This window comes from Pongo abelii, chromosome 3 (assembly GCF_028885655.2).
Source record: "Pongo abelii isolate AG06213 chromosome 3, NHGRI_mPonAbe1-v2.0_pri, whole genome shotgun sequence".
Classification (NCBI taxonomy): Eukaryota; Metazoa; Chordata; class Mammalia; order Primates; family Hominidae; genus Pongo; species Pongo abelii.
In genome coordinates this window covers 3,519,923-3,538,109 of record NC_071988.2, presented here as the reverse complement: position 1 = coordinate 3,538,109, position 18,187 = coordinate 3,519,923, and the positions used below count along the sequence as shown (strand labels likewise).

The window sequence follows — 18,187 nt, the reverse complement described above, 5'->3', positions numbered from 1 at the left end:
ACCACTGTCACCCAACAACCACTTTCACCCCATTGCCCACATTCCCCGCTGGCAGTGGGCCCCCCACCCTCCCCATCTAGCCAAACTCTGGCTGCCATCTGCACCCACCCGGACTCCCGCCTCCCTGTCCCCGAGCTCTGGGGGACCGGCTCCAGGTGCCTACCTGAATGTGCTGTCGCAGGTCCCGGGGCTGAGGCGGCCACTCCCTAGACCAAAGAGAACCCGGGTCAGTGCACCCTTCAGTCTTCCCCCTCACCCTATGCCCAGGGCCCCTGAGAACAAGGACGCTACCCCCAACAGTGACACAGGCTGGGGGACCTGGGCCACCTGCAGGGAGTCCAGCCCACCATCCCTGATGCCTTCTCTCCAGGGCCCTTTGCCCCACAGCCCCCAGATCTCCGGGGCCACCCACCGCCTTGACCACCCAGCCTGGCAGTAGCCCCCGTAACCACCCATGGGGGAGCTGGAGGCCTCGGCATCTGGGGAGGGGGTGGTTCCGAGCCCCGAGGCCAGTCCAGCCCCACTATTTTGCTACTAGAGCTTTATCAGAGGAGGACCACGCCCATGCAAGGTAGTGTCAGGGCTCCGACCTCAGAGCTGAGCGGCTGCTCCGAGGGCTGTGATTTCCTTTCCCGTCCTTGAGGGTGTGGGCCCTGCTCTCAGCAGCTGGCGGGGAGGGCTCTGCAGGGGGGTGCCCCTGGAAAATGCCCCACTGGGAGGCCCCAGGTGAGATGAGCAAAGTTCCCTGACACTGCAGGCGACCTCCTCCTGGGCCTCTGAAGTGGGCCGTGCCTAACGGGGTGCCCCGAGTCCCCGGAGGAGCCTGGGGTGGGGTCTGAAGGCTGCTTGCAGGAGGGAGGGCGGCCCACAGCTGAGCACAGAGGCTTCCTGCCCGCCTCCAGCCCAGACGAGCAGAAGCGGGGCCAGCCCAAGAGAATGTCCCACATGGGCTCCAGCGGCCGGCAGCCAGAAAGAGGGCGCAGCACCCTCCTGTTCTGAGGGGCCTCGTGGGCGGGGGCTGGGAGGCTGGAAATGGGGGCTCAGCACCTAGCTCTGGTCCAGGGCAGACTCAAGGGCAGACAGTCACAGGGCTGGGACCCTCACACGAGGCCCCTTTAGCAAACTGGGCTGGTCTAAACTTTGAGAACCTTCGACAACAGGCCGACACCCCCTGAGCTCATCATATACACAAGCTCCTGAGGGGGCCCCTCCCCAGCTGCTCCCAGGGGGCCAGGCTGGCAGGTGCAGATGGTGCAGAGCCCGAACCAGCGAAGGTCCATCCTGTCCCCTGCCTGGCCAGGCCCAGGTGCTCCAGGGGCGTCAAGAAAACAGAACCAGTGTCTGCCCCATCTGGTTGCCCCTGGCCTGAGGAGAAACCCCCAGCCCGTTGGCCACCCACCTGGGAACTGGGTACCGAGGCTGGAGACCCTGGGCTGCCGTAGCAGGTGGTGGCCGGAACCTTCAGACGCCCAGAGCGAGGCCCACTCACGAGCATAGTGAGGAGAGGCAGACGGCCCAGCCCCATCCCCACAGGGAAAGGCTGTCCAGGGGCCCAGCCCTGCCAGGCAAGAGGCCCCGTGAGTCCACGCCACCCCGGGCCTCAGTCTGCTCTCGTCAGAGGGACCTTGCCCCTACTAGCCTTGGGCAGGCGACCCGTGGGAACACAGAGGGCTGAGCGTGGATGATGAGTACTCTGGCGGGAAGGGCCTGGCTCCCCAGCAAAGGAGCCACAGCCTCACTCGTCCTGCAACAAGACTAGCGCGGCCCCCTCCGGAGGTGACAGCAGCAGGGGTAATGGTGATGGGCAGCTATTGAGCGCCTGAAGAGTGACCTCATCAGACCCTCAGTGCAGCCCAGTGAGGCGGGGTCTGTCATCCCGTTTGCAAGAGGAAACTGAGGCTCAGAGAGGGGCGGGGCTTGCTGGGGTCACCCAGCCAGCAGGTAGTGGATGTGGCCCAAACTCAGTCCCCAAAGCCCACGCTTGCTCACCAGGCACCACTGCAGCCCTCCAGAACTCCCCTCTCACAGTCAGTCCCCAACACGGTGGCAGGCAAGGGGGCAGGCAGGCACCCACACAGATGTGCAGGGGTGACTGAGACAAGCCTGGAACTTGGCCCCATATGGGGGAGACAGGCAGGGCAGGGGCTCTGGGCTCAGAGCCAGCTCCCTCCTGAGGTCCGCCCTCACTGGGACCTGAGGAGCCCCGTGCCTGAGCCTGAGGGACTACTGCAGACCCCACTGTGGTCTCCAGGACACACCCAGGAACGTGCCACACATGCACACACACACACCACTCACCACACATGCACATCCCAGCCTGAGGGCTGCCCGGAGCTGCCTCTCCGCACACCACAGCATTCAGGCCCAAGGCTCACAAGACGGACGAGGCCTCTCGCACTCTCTGAGATAAAGGCTAAGGAGGCCGGGCCTGGGGACTTCGCATCCAGGCAGAGACCCCACGTGGAGGGCGGGCGAGGAGGCGGAGAGGGCTGGGCAACGGATGAGGACAACGTGGTAAGAAAAGAACATTTTATTTCCAGTCTAAGAATGTATTACAAACAGCGTCCGGGTTTAGAAACGGCCAACAGTGAAGGGACAAAGCGAGGTGTTCACAGGGAGCTGCTCGGCCACGGTCAGGGCAGGCTCCAGGCTGTGCAAGAGGAAGCCACCCAGGGTGGGGGACAATGGGCCCAACACAGCCCCGCCTCTGACACAGGTGAGCCCAGCTGCTGAGCACCAAGCAAGGGCTGAGCCCTGGGCCAGGGGAACACAGGCCAAGGCAGCCTTTGGCCCTGCGCGGAGGTTCAGACGGGAGCCAGCAGGGCTCCCACCAGGGGCCCGGGGCACGCGGCACGCGGCCTCTCCCAGCGGGGTCAGCAGGTGAGGCTGCTCTGAGGACACTGCCTGCTCCCGGAACCTTCCCACGAGGGCTTCACTGGGAAACAGTGGGGCCCAGAACCCAGAGACCCCGCAAGCCACGTAGCCTCCTGAGCTTCAGTTTCCTCCCACAGACGGGGATGAGGCCAGCGCACACGGAGCCCGGGGGACTGGGCTGGTGGAGCCCGGGTGTCCAGAGCCTCTGTGGTAGCTTGGTGCTCAACAGGTGGTGTGACTGCCCCAGAGAGGTGATGGGGAGAACCGGTCACCCACGAAGGGGGCGTGAGGCCCAAGGAGGACAAGGCCAGCAGTGGGGCCTCCAGCCCTTGGCACCCCAGCACGAGGCACGAGCCAGCAGAGGTGCAGCACTCACCTGATCCTCAGGGGTGGGGGAACACAGAGTGAAGCAGCTGGGCCTTGGGGCGCTGGTGACCCCGACCTGCCGGATCCAGAGCCCCTGCTTTCCAGAACTCACCTCCCCAAGTCAGCCCCTTCTCCACTGGCAGCCACAGGGCACTCCCTCCAGCTCCCCTCTCCGGGAGACCCCCGTCCCTCCCACAGAACGCAGAGCACCCGTCTGCAAGGAGGCCGGCGCCACCTCCTCTCCCGTCTGGGGGCAAATTCAGCCCTTTTGCAGCCGCAGGCCGGATCTGCAGCTCTCAAGGAGGGGGGTTTACCTTGAGTCCTCCACAGACTGGACATGCCGAAAAGAAAGCCGGGGGTGGGCCCGCGTGGGGGCCGCCTGCTTCCCAGGGCTCGCCGGGGGCCGGGCCAGGCAGTGTGGCTTCGCTGCCCTGGGGGGCCTCCGTCACCAGGCCCCGCCGTCTCGTGCCCAGCCAGCCAGAGGGACACCCGGCGGACGTCTGGCCACCTGAGTCCCCGGCCGCACTGTCGCCGGGGCTGCCCCGCGAGGCGGGGCTGTGGTCCCTGGGAGCCAGGCGAAGGCTGCGTGGTGTGTCGTAGTGGGGCCGCAGAGAGGTGGGCACCTGGTACTCGACTGCCCCGGGCAGGCAGGCGCACAGGCTGGGCTCGGGGGCCCCCGCTGCTGGCAGGCTGAGCAGTGAGCCCAGTTCGTCTGTGGCCCGCCACACGTCCAGGCTGCTGCCCGCATAGGACGAGAGGCTGCCGGAGTAAGAGGAGTGGCTGCCAGTGGCGATGCCGCTGTCCGAGGAGCTCTGGCGGCCGACCTCCTGCAGCTGCCGCGGCCGCAGCGGCTTGGGGGGTGGCCTTGAGGCACCCAGCATGGCTTCCCCGGGGGCCTGGGCAGCTGCTGGTCTAGGCCCCTCCTGCGACGTGCTGGCCGATGACGAGGATTGCTCTGGCCATGCGGTGAGCCGGCTGCTGGCGCTGACGTCCAAGTGACTGGCCTCCGAGGATGAGCTGGACAGGCTGCGGTCATCCCCTGAGACAGAGCAGGAAGCCAAGGCAGTTGGGGGGTACAGGGGTCTGAGCAGGGCATGGCTGATGCCTGGTGGACCCCCACGGGCCAGCACTCTCTGGTCTCGCCCCACCCCTTCCAGCCCCCAAGCCCCGGGGACTATAGCAGAAACCTGGCTTCACCAACAACAACCCCTCTGCCCCTCATCCACTCCTGTTCTTTGTCCGCTCCCGTCCTTCTGCCACCTGCTCTCCTAGGACCTGCGCCCCTCCCTCTCAGCACCCCTGCCACTACCTTGGTCCCAGCCTCCTCCCCTCCCCTAGAGCTCCCCACCCTCCCTGCCTAAGAGACCCACGCTCCATACCCAGCCATCCCGACTACCTTCCAGGGCCACCTGGGGAAGCTCGCCCTCCGCACCGTCATGGCCCCAAGGCTGGCATGGACATCCCTTCCCCGAGAACTTCCCAGGCCCTGCCAGCCTGGACACGAGGCCCCAGCTGTGCCCACACACCTCGACTCGCCCCCTGCCCTCACCACACTGGCGTCCTTGCCTCACTCCCGGTCTCCCTCCCCGCGGGGGATGAGAAGCACACCCAATGCAGATCCCAGGCTGCCTCCTGCCTGCCAGGCCGGGCCTCGTGCACTCGTGGGAAAGCCACTTTCATCTCTGCTGCGTCTCTAAGCTGCCTGCTCTGCCTTCCAGGTCTCCCAAGTGGAAAGCAGTTATGAGTCACCCCCAGGAAGGCAAAAGCTCACTGCAAACCTGAGACCCCTCCTCCTGGGGCAGGGCAGGAGGGGAGATGACCACTGTCTGCTCGGTGCCCTCTGGGGGACAGGCAGTGATCAGAGGGCACTGGCCGGACCAGCATGGCTGGTCCCATGCACTTGGCTCTGGGAACACAGGGTCACCCATGCAGCCACCCTTCTGGGAGCACAGCGGCCCCTCCTGCCCTGCCAGCCCCTTCCACCACCTCCTCTCCCCACAATAGCAACAGAGCCAGAGCCACTGGCAGCTGAGGAGGTGCCTCTGCTCCTGGGCAGCCAGCTCACCTGCCTTAGAGCCTTTTGTCTGGGCACAGAAGGTAAAACCAACACGCAGGGCCTTGGTCTCCCCCGGCCACAAGCTGGTGGGCAGGAAAGGATTCAAAGGCTCTCAGGGCCGAACCACCCTTCCCATCAGCACCTCAGACCAGAGTTTAGTAAATGTGGAACTGTAAGTGAAGGAAGGAATGAATGAGCTGAGCAGGGGGAGAAGGAAGGAATGAATGAATGGGTGGGAAAAGGAAGAAATGAATGAACAGAGAGAGAAGGAAGGAAGGAATGAGCAGGAGGGACAAGGAAAGAATGAATGAGCAGGAGGGAAATGAAGGAATGAGCAGGGGGAGAAGGAAGGAATGAATGAGCGGGGGGGGTGGAGGAAGGAATGAATCAGCAGGGGAGGAAGGAAGAAATGAATGAGCAGGAGGAAGAAGGAAGGAATGAATGAGCAGCAGGAGAAGGAATGAATGAGTAGGGGGAGAAGGAAGGAATGAGTGGGGGAAAATGAAGGAATGAATGAGGGGGGAAGGAAGGAATGAATGGGGAGAAAGGAATTAATGAGTAGGAGGAAGGAAGGAATGAATGAGCGGGGGGTGGGGAAGGAAGGAATGAAGGAGCAGGAGGAAGGAAGGAATGGGGAGGAAGGAAGGAATGAATGAGCAGGAGGGAAATGAAATGAATGAGCAGGAGGGAAATGAAGAAATGAATGAGCAGGGGGGAGAAGGAAGGAATGAATGAGTGGGGGGAAATGAAGGAATGAATGAACGGGAGGAGAAGGAAGGAAGGAATGAGCGGGGTGGTGGGGGAAGGAAGGATGAATGAGTAGGGGGGGCGGAGGGGGGAGGAAAGAATGAATGAGCTGGAGAGAGAAGGAATGAATGAATGAGCAGAGGGAACCAGCAGCCCCCACACACGCATGGATGCCTCCTGAGCTCTCCCACTGGAGGCTTAGCCGAAGTCCCACAGCCCAGGTCAGCCCCTGGCCCTACCTCCACTGCCCGGCCTGCCCGCGTGTGAGAGGAGGCTCAGCCGCTTCTCCAGCTGCAGGGCTTCCAGGGCTTCCTGGGCCACACGCTCCTCCACGGTAGAGGGTCCCGGGGGACTTGGGTCTGCAGCAGAGAGAAGACTCGGTGGAGGAGGTGGCCCCCACCACCCACCCTCACCTGCAGGCACCAGGCCCAGCCTGACTCCGTGGTTATCCCCCTCTGTGGAGTGGCAGTCCCCTGGGAGTCCCTGCTCCTCCCGATGCCTCATCCCAGATGCTGAGCCTCAAACGCAGGCACCCACACCGTCCCTATCCAGGCCACCATCTGCCCAGCTGGGTCCCTGTGCCCGTGGATGGCCCTGCCACCTGTCCACTCACCAGGACCCCACGCCAGCCAGATCCCTCTTCCTCATCTTCCTCACCACCGAGTTTTTCAATTTTCTGTTCCAAAAATGACCAGCCCCTCCCCCATCCCCAGGGCCGGCCTAGCTGCAAGAGGAGCTGCCCACCCCTGATTCACGGTGCCCATTTCTCACAGGCTCCCCTCCGCCTGGGGAAATGCCCACCCACCTTGTGGTGGCCCCACGGTTCCCTGGGGTCTCGGATGGAGACTCATACTGTGCCCAAGGCTGGGAGCATGGTGGTCTGCGGACCCTCAGCCCCACCTAGCCCCTCCCCTCAGGGCTGCATCCAGGGAGCACCAGCCTCTCTCTCTTTAGTCATTGTCCATGTGTCCTCTGGGACTGAGTGGCAGGAAACCTCCCCTTCCTGTCCAGGCAGGGTGGGACCTCTCACTGGCCCCTCAGCACCACTGCCACGAGCCTCAGCATCACTGCCCTGGTCCCCAAGCCCCCGCCCATGCTGAGATGTCCTAGGCACTAAGTGATGTGAACACTGGGCCGAGTGGCTACCTTGCTCCAAACAGCAGGGCTCAAGACCCTGCCCCTTCCACATCCACAGCACCCACGGCCACAGTCATCCCAAAGAGTTTCCCTGGCAGGGAAGCCACAGCCACACCCACAAGAGCAAACCGACCCCGTCCTGCTCCAAGTGGCCTCCTCTGGGCCTCCAGGACACACCTCCTGCCACCCACCTTGGGGGCACCTGCAGGACTGAACCGAAACAGGTCCAAGGACCTGCTCTCCCCAAAGTCCAGGAGCAGTGGCAGCATGAAAAGTTTACACCAAATTCGGCAGGGCACAGAGGACTGGAAGGTACAGTCCCCAGCCTGGGACACCTAGATCAGAGCCTCGGCAGACAGAACCAAGCCTGGCGGAGGCTGGAGCCAGACGTCACGACCCCATAGTCAGAGTTCCGGAGAAACAGAGAAAGCAATGGTGTCCCTGTCCAGGTTCACATCTAGGCTGAAGAGGCCCCGTCCCTGATAGGACACTGTCCTCTGCTGACACCTTCAGCCCACACAGGCGCCCAGCTGGGGCCCTTGAGCACAACAGGAGGCCCCATCAGGACCTCAAAACAGAGCCCTCCCCACGGGCAGGGGAGAGCTCACAGCACCGGGCCCAGGAACGCAAGAAGGGTCTGGAGGAGCCTCCCCCAGCCTCCGGGTATGGCCACCCCAAGGCACTGCCCCGGTCAGCCTGGGGCCCTGCCAGCCCAAGACCCTGTGTCCCTGTCTGTAGCATTGCTGGGGACAGGGATGGGGGCGGCACAAGCCTCTCTCCTGTCCCCTCCCCGCCTGTGCCTGGGAGGGTGGAAGGCGATGGCAGCCAAGCCTGTGCCAGCTCAGGCCCTAGTCCCTCCTGACACGGCCTGCTGGTGGCCATGGAGCCCACAGGCCACCCGGCTTGGCAGCTCCTGGCGCTTTCACAGACACATTCAGCTGCGTGGGCAGGACAGCAGGCACCAGTCCTGGCTCCTTGGTGCGCTGAGGGTCCAGGCTGAAGACAAGCACAGTGACAGGACAGCACGACTGCCCCTCAGCCCTGGGACATTCCGACCAGAGCCACCCCCAAAGCCAATGCCCCACAGTTGGGACGAAAAGTGGCCCCTCGGTGACACCAGGGTCAGGATGCAGGACACAACCTCCCACCATTTCCCATCCAGTAGCTGGTGGGCCAGCAAGACACGGATCGACTCCCAGCTCCACCACACGCCCCCTGAGCCTCTCACCCTCGTCTGCAAAATGGGGTGCAGCAACGGTTCACCCCCGTGGAGGCCAGGCCAAGAAGGTAACATGCACACCGTGCTCAGAGCATGGTGGACCCCGGACCTCTGAGCCCTTCCCGCCTGCTCCTGGCGGGTCTGGCTGCCCCTGGGCCTCGGTGTCCACATGCGGAAGACCAAGGGGCTGGACTTCCTGCATCTCTCGGCCCCCCTAGTGGGTCACAGCGGACTCAGCACAGGAGGACGGCAGAAAGCCCAGAGCGTGAGGATGCTGCCCGCAGGGCTCTGATCGTGGGAGCCCTGTGATCACGGGGCTCCAGTGTGCTGCCAGCACAGGCAGACGAACCCATCTGCCCAGACCCTCCCAGAAGTCCAGCTTGCGGGGGCTGGGCCCACGACTCCTCCGGAGGGGTGCTGCCCAGCATAGTGTCCCAGCTCAGCCAGCACCTCCGGATGGCCTGAGGCCCCCACACACCTGCAGAGGCACAGCTTGGGGGCACAGCTTAGGGGGAGCACAGCTGCAGGCTGAGGCCCTGACAACAGAGCTGAGAGCTCCCAGCTGACTCTGACAAGGATGTCCTGTGGAGTGGGGTCTGGGACTTCTGGTCAGCCCAACCCTCTCCAGCCGTCAGCAATGGCCCTGCCTGGGGCCAGCCCGCAGGTGGAGCCTGTCCCATCTAGTGGGTGTCCCAGGCAAATCCTCCCTGGCACCCTCTGCCCAGTACTGCTTCCCTGCTTCCCAGGAACCGCCTGAGGGGAACAGGAGAGAGAAGGGAGCCCTGCTCAGCCTCCTGCTGCCCCTGCCCGGCCCTGTCCCTGCCCTGCAATCTGCACACCCTCGCCTTGCACAGCCAAACACGCTGACCACGTCATCCACGCCGACCACACTATCCACACCTGCCTGCAGCCGCTAGGCAGGAAGACACCTGCAGGGGTGCGGCCGCACCATCCAGCATGGCGGGGCAGCAGGGAGGGTGCTGGCCATAGGTGCCACCTCCCCACTCCCAGGGCTGCCCCCAACAGGACTGTGCTGGTGTGGGCAGGGGGCGTTGGGGGCTGTGGCCAGGAGAAGGGAGGCCCAGGTCCCGCCCCACATGCTGCTCGCCACTGCCCTCCCAGTCACCCTTCCCTGCCACGCCACGGCAGGGGTGCCAGTGCCAGGAGGTGCCACATGTGAGCTTGCTGCTCACCCGCCACATGGCCTAGGCCTCACTTGGACGTTGGGTCAAACGCTGCCCTCGTGGAGCTAGAGGAGCATTTGAGAGAGCCCATGGAGGTACCTGGCCCAGCACCTGCCCCGACTTGGGGAGCCCCACCGTGCCCAGGCACCAGAGCCCCTCTGGGGTCCAGCAACATCCCTGGCCAAGGACTCCTGCAGAGAGTGCCACAGCCACAGCCAAGGAAGTGTGGGTGAGACAAGATGAGACCCCCTCAGCCCAATGTGCCCTGAGACCCCACAGCCAGGGCATCTCCCGAGGTGGCCTTGGGCCTAAACACCGGGCTCAGGCAGAGCCAGTCCCGACCCCAGCTGCAGAGTCAGACCAGCTGCCCCGGGCCACCAAGCCTGGGCAAGGCCTTCCCTGCTCCTGGGCGTGGAAAATGGTGGTGGTGGGTCAGAGGGTCTTTTACTGCACAATGGCAGATGTGGCTGACTGTCCCAGCCAGAAAGCTGTAGGCCCGAGCATTCCAACAGCTCAGACCCCTGAGGGAGAGCACCTGCAGGTACGAGCCCAGCCCCCACTGCTCTGAATCCCTCAGCAGGGCTTGCGGAAGCCCAGGCTGCAGTCCTGGCCTGGAAAGGCTCTGGTTCCTTAGCTGGGGGTGGGGAGGGCGGCCACCTAACTGGGCTGACAAATCACCATGGCCCCGGCCCCAGGACATCGCACAGCCCGCCGAGCGCACCCTCCCCGGCCGGCCAGGCTTCCACACGCACCTGGGAGAACCGGCCGCAGCCCAAAGGGGCCCTTGGTGGGGGAGATGCCTCGGACGATGCAGTCGAACAGGAAGCTGATCTGCTCCCCCTCGGCCGAGGACAGGAAGAAGACGCCAGCCCCTGCAGAGGAAGGACAGAGACAGGTCAGCCTGGCCCGAGTGCGGGCTGGGGACCCTGAAGAGGAGGAACGCAGGAAACTGGATCAAACTCCACCAAGAGCCGACAACAACACCCCACCTGGCCCCGCGAAGCCGGGTGCCCAGAGCCGACACCCAGCCTGGCCCAGTGAAGCTGGGTGCCCAGAGCCGACACCCTGCCTGGCCCTGCAAAGCCAGGTGCCCAGAGCCGACACCACGCCTGGCTCTGTGAAGCTGGGTCCCCAGAGCCTCTGGACTCCCCAGGGACCCCGTCGCACCCTTCAAACTTGGGCAGCATCTTGGAACGGCATGGGCTGCTGGGCGCTGGGGTGAGTGCTGCCCCGCCCATCCTAGGTCCTGCAGCTGACAGGTTGTGGGGAGGAGGAGGGAGGGGGTGCCCTGCCCTGGACAGATGGGTGCCCCCGCCCACACACCTGCCTTCCGGGCTTGCTTGTGAGGATGGGGGGATGTGGCTGCTCTGCCACCCAGCAGGCGCCTTGATCAGTCCCTCCTCTGCCCCAAGGTCCCAGCGACCCTGCCCCCACAGCCGTCTTGAGGGCAAATGAAGCAGCCAGGAGACCCCAGAGACATCAAGTAGGGTCCCCTCAGGGCTCTGCGGCCACAGGGGAAGAGAGCTGTGCCACCTGGAGCTGGGGTCACATCCCAGGACAGCTGCCTCGTGACCACACTTCCTTCCCCCGGACTGTCGTGAGGGCTGCATTCAGATGTTTGTAAAAGGTGTGGCACGGCACCTGCCCACACATGCTGTGGCCGTCACTGCTGGCCAGCACCGTGTCCTCCCCACCTTAGGCGGCCTCCCCACCTCCTCGGTCATCTTTCAGGGGGAAGCTGGAGCTGCCAGTGTGTGGGTGCCGCCCTGACGCTGTGTGCAGCATCCTGGGGCCAGCACCCACCCCTGCACCCCCACAGCAGCAGGAGGGACCCCAGGCACCAGCCCGGCATCACTGGCAGAGCAATGCAGCCCCCACCCGTGGAGAAGCCCCAGCTGCAAGTCACGGGGGCGCTGCCCTCCCGGCCAGGGGTGAATGAAGCCCTGGCGGCCGTGTGAATGGGCCACTGGGCTGGCTGCACCTGGCTGGACACTCCGGCTGGCGTCACCTCACAGGAATCCCGCCCGCTCCGGGGCCTCTGCCCATTGCCCAAAGAAAGGCACGCAGGAGGGAAGGCGCCTGGGCGGGCAGGAGTCGGGGGGAAGGGAAATCTCGGCATTAGAATCCCCGCTGCCTGCTGCCCAGTCACGCTCCGCCTTCACGGAACGCAGGCTGTAGATTCCAGGGACACGGAACTCGGGCCAGCCCTGACACGTGGCGACGCTGCCGGCCCCTTGGCAGCCACCCCGGGCACACGAGGGTGAGCGGCACCTTGTGCTGTGGATGCTTCCTTCCACGTAGTGTCCCCAAACTGGGTCACGGGATAGCGCCATTCCTGCTTCAGCGACAAGGACACTGAAGCCCAGAGAGAGCATGCCACCTGTCCACCGTCACACAGCCACCAGGTGGACTCAAGTCCAAGTCCCCTGGCCCCCTGGGCACCTCCTGGCCCCACAGAGCTTCCAGTCCTGCTGTGGGTGAGGGGTGCTCCTGACCAGAAGTGGAGGTGAGGCATGGAGGAGAGGCCAATGCCCGCCACGGTGCCATCCAGGAGGATGCCCCGAGAGGCTCAGGAGGGCCGTGATGGGGTGGGGCCCCCAAGCCAGGTAGGGTGGACAGAAGAGAGCCCACACCAGGCCCTGGGGGCAGGCAAGGAGAAGGCCATCATGCTGTCTGCTGGCTCACTCAGTGCCAGGCAGTCACTCCCTGTCCCCGTGGTCCGCCCCTCCCTATGAAGGGCTCAGCCAGCCGGCCCGGCCCCAGCTCTCACGAAAGGCCGGGCTCTCTAATCCTGAGCTTACAGACAGCTGGCAGTGGCCGCGGGACAATGAGTCCCCCGACTATAAAAAACCGCATTACAGAAGGAGTGGAGCCGGCCCGCATTCCACGGGGCGTCTGCGGAGCATCACTCACCCCGAAGACACAGTCAACCAGGCAAGGCCTGGAGCACAGCCCACCGCCAGCCTCGGCCTCCCACGTGCCAGCGCGACACCCTCGCCAGCCACCCCCATCATCCATGCCAGCAGAGCTGACATCAGTGGCCCTGGAGAAAGATGCCCATCTCCAATGCTGGTCTGCCAAGGTCTTGGGCCATGGCCTCCCAGGACACCACACGGCCGGGCTCTCGCTGGGCCTCCCTGGGTTCATGCTCCACCCCTGCCCGCAGGCTCCCCGCTCCCACCCAGCCCCCCACAGTCTTGGGAATGCTCAAAGCTCCCTCTGCACACCACGTCTGCCTGCCATCTCCACTCAGGAGGCTGCCGTCCCCATCCTCCACACCCCCACATCTCCACATCTCCACTCGGGAGGCTGCCGTCCCCACCCTCCACACCCCCACATCTCCACTCGGGAGGCTGCCGTCCCCATCCTCCACACCCCCACATCTCCACTCGGGAGGCTGCCCTCCCCACCCTCCACATCCCCACATCTCCACTCGGGAAGCTGCCGTCCCCACCCTCCACAGCCCTGGCCACCTAGAACACCCCAGACCTTTCCAGACTCGGGCCACATAACGACACCTTTCATGTTGCTTTTCTTGGCCCCTGGCCCCCTTCAGTCCCCTGACCCCGACAGCCCCTCTGTGATGCTCTCACGGACGCCTCCTCTAGGGCAGAGCCCCGTCTGCTGCTATCCCGGCCGCCAGGCTGAGCACCTTGCCAGCAGGGAGCCCGAGCCGTCTGTGGTCTCAGTGTCCACCCAAGCGCCATAACCAGGAGACCCCCCAGTGCTCAGCCTTGGGTGGAAAGACATAGGTGAGAGGCTGCTGAGCGCCCCCGCCCCGGCCCCTTCCCCAAGACGGCGTGAGCATGTTTACTGTTTGCCTGTGTGTTTGGGTAAAGAGGGGAAGAACAGGGCCTGCCCCATTTTGCTGTATCGCACAGGTGTGGCTGCAGCAAAGCCGGCCACTCTGCTTCCCCTATCCCTGCCCTCGGAGGCCGCCCCTTCTCGAGAGGCTGGTCCACTCCCTCCCCAGAATCGGAGTCAGCCAGTAATGGCTCTGGCATAAAGTGGCACGAGGGATGCTCTCCCAGCCCTGCCCCCAAGACCATCAGAGACCTGGCAGCTTCTGCTTCTGCCCTCTTAGAACCTATTGAGAAGCCCAAGGTGTTCTATCGGAGGGTGAGGTTCCTGTAGGGAAACTGAGGCAACCCAGCCAACAGCCGGCACGCTTTCCTGGGCCTTTGGGCCCCATCATAGCCAAATGCCACTGCCCGAGGGACCCCAGGCAGCACCTCATGGGGCAGAGATGAGCTGTCCCCACTGAGCCCTGTCCAGATCCCTGGCCCACAGAATCGCCAGCCACCGAACAGCCACCAGCCACTAGGTGTGGCAGGGTAAATAGGAGTTAGCTCAGCTGTCAAAGGGTAAGGGGCGGAGGGGGGTGAAAAGGGCACTTCAGACATCTTTGAGCACAAACGGGTGTCCTAAAGGGCAGTGTAGGAGCCCTGTTGGGGGGGATAGGAGGCGTGAGGGTGGAGGAAAGAGCATGGGAGACGCCGAGAAGCAGGACAGAGTCAGCAGGACAGAGTCAGCAGAACACAAGCAGAAGGCCAGGACCTGCAGGGCTCAGGGTGGCCCCAACTCTGGACAGATGCTGGGGTTGCCGAGCTGCAGGCAAACCTCACCCACATTACAGATGCACCTGCTTCCTAAGAAACACGTCTCCAGTGAAAAAGCTGTCGCACTAACTCCAGGACTCACCGGCTTGAGAAAGAAAATGCTCCTCCACACAGACATTTAATGAGCCAATTAGATCTAAGATGGTTTCCATTTGAATAATCTTGAGTGCCCTCGTGGCTGCCACGCAGACACTCAATGAGCCAATTAGATCTAAGATGGTTTCCATTTGAATAATCTTGCGTGTCCTCGTGGCTGCCACGCAGACATTCAATGAGCCAATTAGACCTAGGACGGTTTCTGTTTCAATAATCTTGAGCGCCCTCATGGCTGCCCCTTGATGTCAGAATCTTAAGTGCTCAGAATCCCAGCTCCTCAGAGAACAAACATCGGGGTGACCAGGGTGGCCTGGATGGCTCATGCCAGGCAGGCATGGGCAGGACTGAGAAGTCTTGATAACATGACCGTCAGCCCTCTCCATCCCCCAAGGTGGCAGCTTCTTGTGCACTTGGGAGTGGCCCCACCTGGTGGGTCTCGGGCGGAGGAAGTCCTGGAGCCTGGCAGTGGGTGTCAGCTCCCACCCCTCCTCTGCCCTCCTGAAGCAGCCCCAGTCCAGAGGCACCGCTCTAGAAGGCCCCCCTTCCCGGGCCGCCCCTCCTTCCCTTGTCCATCACCACCTTGTTAACATTCCTGCCATCCACAGGGTTCCCATCCCCCAACCAGGCAGCTGCTGCCTGGGGCAGCCTCGCCCTCCATCTTCTGGACCTCAACCAGAACCTTCTCTGGCCCCTCCCAGCCTTTTCCTCCATGCTCATCTGCACCCTGGGGTCAACATTAGCATATAAAACACTCCCCCTGCTCAAGCACCTTCAGTGGCTCCCTGCTACTCCAAGACAATGGTGCAAACGCTGGTCCAATTAGCCAACCCTCTACAACCCAGCCCTGTCTCCTCCTCCTCCTGCACCCTCACGCCTCCTATCCCCACCTAACAGGGCTCCTACACAGCCCTTCGGGACACCCATTCGTGCTCAAAGATGTCTGAAGTGCCCTTTTCACCCCCCTCCACCCCTTACCCTCTGACAGCTGAGCTAACTCCTATTCACCCTGCAGAAGTCCCCTGAGGCTCACCCCTCCAGAGAGCTTCCCCTAGTGCCCCAGCCTGGGGTCTGTGCCCCTCTTGGCTCCCCTTGCACCCTGTGAGGACTGAAAATGCCTCATTCAGTCTCACACAGGCTCTGAGGCCGGGCCATCTGATCCCTAGGCCCAGCACCTGGCCACGAGAAGCCGCTGAAGGCACTCCCCGCTGCCTGAGGCCAGTGCTCCACCCAGCTCTGTCCAGGCTGCCCCTGCAGGCGGCAGTGGCCAAAGGCAGCCGGCAGGGGGCTCTCCAGAGCTGGGCAGATGCAGCGTTCATGTAGCAGGAGCCTCCTGGTTCAGGTTTCCATTCTTCACTTTTTTTTTTTTTTTTTTTTTGAGACAGAGTCTTGGCTCTGTTGCTCTGGCTGGACTGCAATGGCGGGATCTCAGCTCACTGCAACCTCCAACTCCCAGGTTCAAGTGATTCTCCCACCTCAGCCTCTGGAGTAGCTGGGATTACAGGCACCTGCCACCACACCTACCTAATTTTTGTATTTTTAGTAGAGATAGGGTTTCACCATGTTGACCAGGCTGGTCTCGAACTCCTGACCTCAGGTGATCCTCCCACCTCCACCTCCCAAAGTGCTGGGATTACAGGCATGAGCCACTGTGCCTGGCCACATTCTTAATCATTTTTAAAAGTCAAAATGAGTTTCAAATGCTCCAGGTGGCCCCCAGAGGCTGGGTGAAGAGGCAGATATGGTCCTTGGACTGGACCCAGCTGGAGAGAGCAGGTAAGGGGGGAAAAGGGGGCACCTCCAAAAGCTTCCATTCACCCTCAAGGCCCAGCTCAAACGTCTCCCTGCCACTCCAAAGCCCTTCCTTCCTGGGCTCTGGGTGGGCTCACCCTCTCTGGGGCCCACCTCCCTCTGTGCTGCAAGCTGAGCCTGTCCCAGGGTAAGTGGCCCTCTCTGCATCACTCTCCACCACGCACAGTCCGTCCCCGCAGGCGGGGCCCAGTCACTTGCCCATGTGTGAGGCTGGAGCCGGCAGCCCTGAGCTGTCCACAGACCGTTGCCTGCCATGTGCCAAGTGCACTCGGGCCAAGCTCCAGGAGTCCACACCACAGGCCCATGACCAACAGAGACAGGGAATTGGGCCACACTGGGGACCCGGGGTTTGCTGTCACCAAGCCACCTCCTGTCCCATTCTGAACAGGCAGCTATCCACAGAGAGACCTCCACCCCCAGGCACCAAGACCAGCCAGGCCTGTCTCCACCCAACCCCCACCAGGGCCCCCATGATGCACAGCCATGCCCAGCGTCTCAGCACGAGTGAGGCGCGGCCATCGCCTTGGGCCAGGGTCACCCTCTCTGCTCTCTGCAGAGCTGGCTGTGGCGGTGCCAAGTGAGGCGGTTCTGGGGATTGGGAGCCAGGCTAGGACCTGTCCCTGGGGAAGGAGGAAATGTGAATTTCCTACACCCAAGACCTTCCAGGGCCTTCCGACGACTCCAGCCCAGCTGTGACCTCCAGACTGAATGTGACGACACCCACAGACTTATTGGGATTCAGATTCTGGATCTTTCTCCGCCCCAGTGGCCCCGGTTGTGGGCCAAATGGTGGCCCACAAAATGTGTTCACATACCAGGGCCTGTGAACAGGGGCCTCTGCGGATGGAATTGATGGTCTCGGGATGGGGTCACCCTGGGTCATCCAGGTGGGCCGTAAGTCCACGGACTGCAAGAGACTGAAGAGAAGGCCCATGCAGGAGCCAGCAGGCACAGGGACTGGAGCGGCACAGCCACGAGCCGAGGCCACCGGGGCCACCAGCGGCTGGAAGGGGCAGGAAGGACCTTCCCATGGGTCCTCCCCAAGAGCTTTTGGAAAAAGCCAACCCTGAGGACCCCTTGATTTGGGGCTTCTGGCCTCCAGGCTGCAGAAGGAACCCATTCTGGACACTTGGCCCTCTCTTGGGGGTCATCTGCTACAGAAGCCCCAGGAAGCTGATGCCGCTGCCTCTGGACCACCCAAGTTGCTGGCTCCCTCCCGCAGGAGGCCCCAGGCTGCCCACATGTGCCACAGATGCCCCGTCCCTCCAGCCACACGGCCTGCACTCAGTGTTGTGTTGAGAACACCATCGCTTGGCTGAGTCTAAGACCCAGCCTAAACCACCCAGGGTGGTGGCCACACCTGTCTCCAGGAGGATACAGCCCAGCAGGGCCTGCTGGGGACAGAGATGGGCGGCTCGGCCAAGCCTTCCAGCCTGGCCCTCCAGAACCCACCTGCCCTACGGGGTGTGCAGCCGTCGGTGACTGAATTCCCAGAGCCCTTCCTCTCTCAGGCCAGGGTCCCACCGGGGACTAGAACATTCAGCACTGAGCTGCAAAGGCGGGTTCTGTGGGGCCAGCCCAGTTTGCAGGTTTGCGGGTTCTGTGGGGCCAGCCCGGTTTGCAGGTTTGTGGGTTCTGTGGGGCCAGCTCGGTTTGCAGGTTTGCAGGTGGGGCTGCTCGGAGAGGCAGCAGTGAGACAGACGGCCCCACAAGAGTGCCCCCTGGCTTTTGAGCAGCCCAGGAAAACGGCACAGCAGCCTCACCCTGGGGAGAAGCACAGCCCCAGGTGTGGGATTGTTTACCCGCGGAAAAGGGGCCACCCACACCTTGGCAGGGATGTGAACCTCCACAGCCTCAGAGGAAAAACATCCAGTGGCCCCATTCCATTATGGCCCAGACAAAATATGCAGGTCTCCAAGGAAACAGGTTCTCCCACCGTGCCCCGGCTTAGAGGGTGAGCACAGAGCACCACCCCAGCCGGCTGCCTGCCCGTGCCAAGGAATTCACAGACAGAAAGGAAGGTATGGGTCCCCCTCCTCCAGGCACCCCCAAACCTAGCACACCACAGACAGGACAACTA

General features: G+C 63.2%; 1 protein-coding gene across 3 annotated transcripts in view; it reads right to left on the bottom strand.

Annotated features, from left to right (window-relative positions):
- The window catches only part of DOK7 (docking protein 7), a 37,122-nt gene that overhangs the window by 4,452 nt on the left and 14,483 nt on the right, over window positions 1-18,187 (bottom strand). Inside the window, exons 5-8 of one of the 3 annotated variants that reach the window (XM_009239758.4) lie at window positions 10,336-10,455; window positions 6,283-6,402; window positions 3,555-4,279; window positions 164-206 (exon numbers count right to left, since the gene is read on the bottom strand). In XM_009239758.4, coding sequence (XP_009238033.3) covers window positions 164-206; window positions 3,555-4,279; window positions 6,283-6,402; window positions 10,336-10,455 — 1,008 coding nt within the window. Of the gene's footprint in view, window positions 1-163; window positions 207-2,516; window positions 4,280-6,201; window positions 6,403-10,335; window positions 10,456-18,187 lie in introns of those variants that run through there. The other 2 variants (XM_054554975.2, XM_063723300.1) reach the window with 2 other exon arrangements.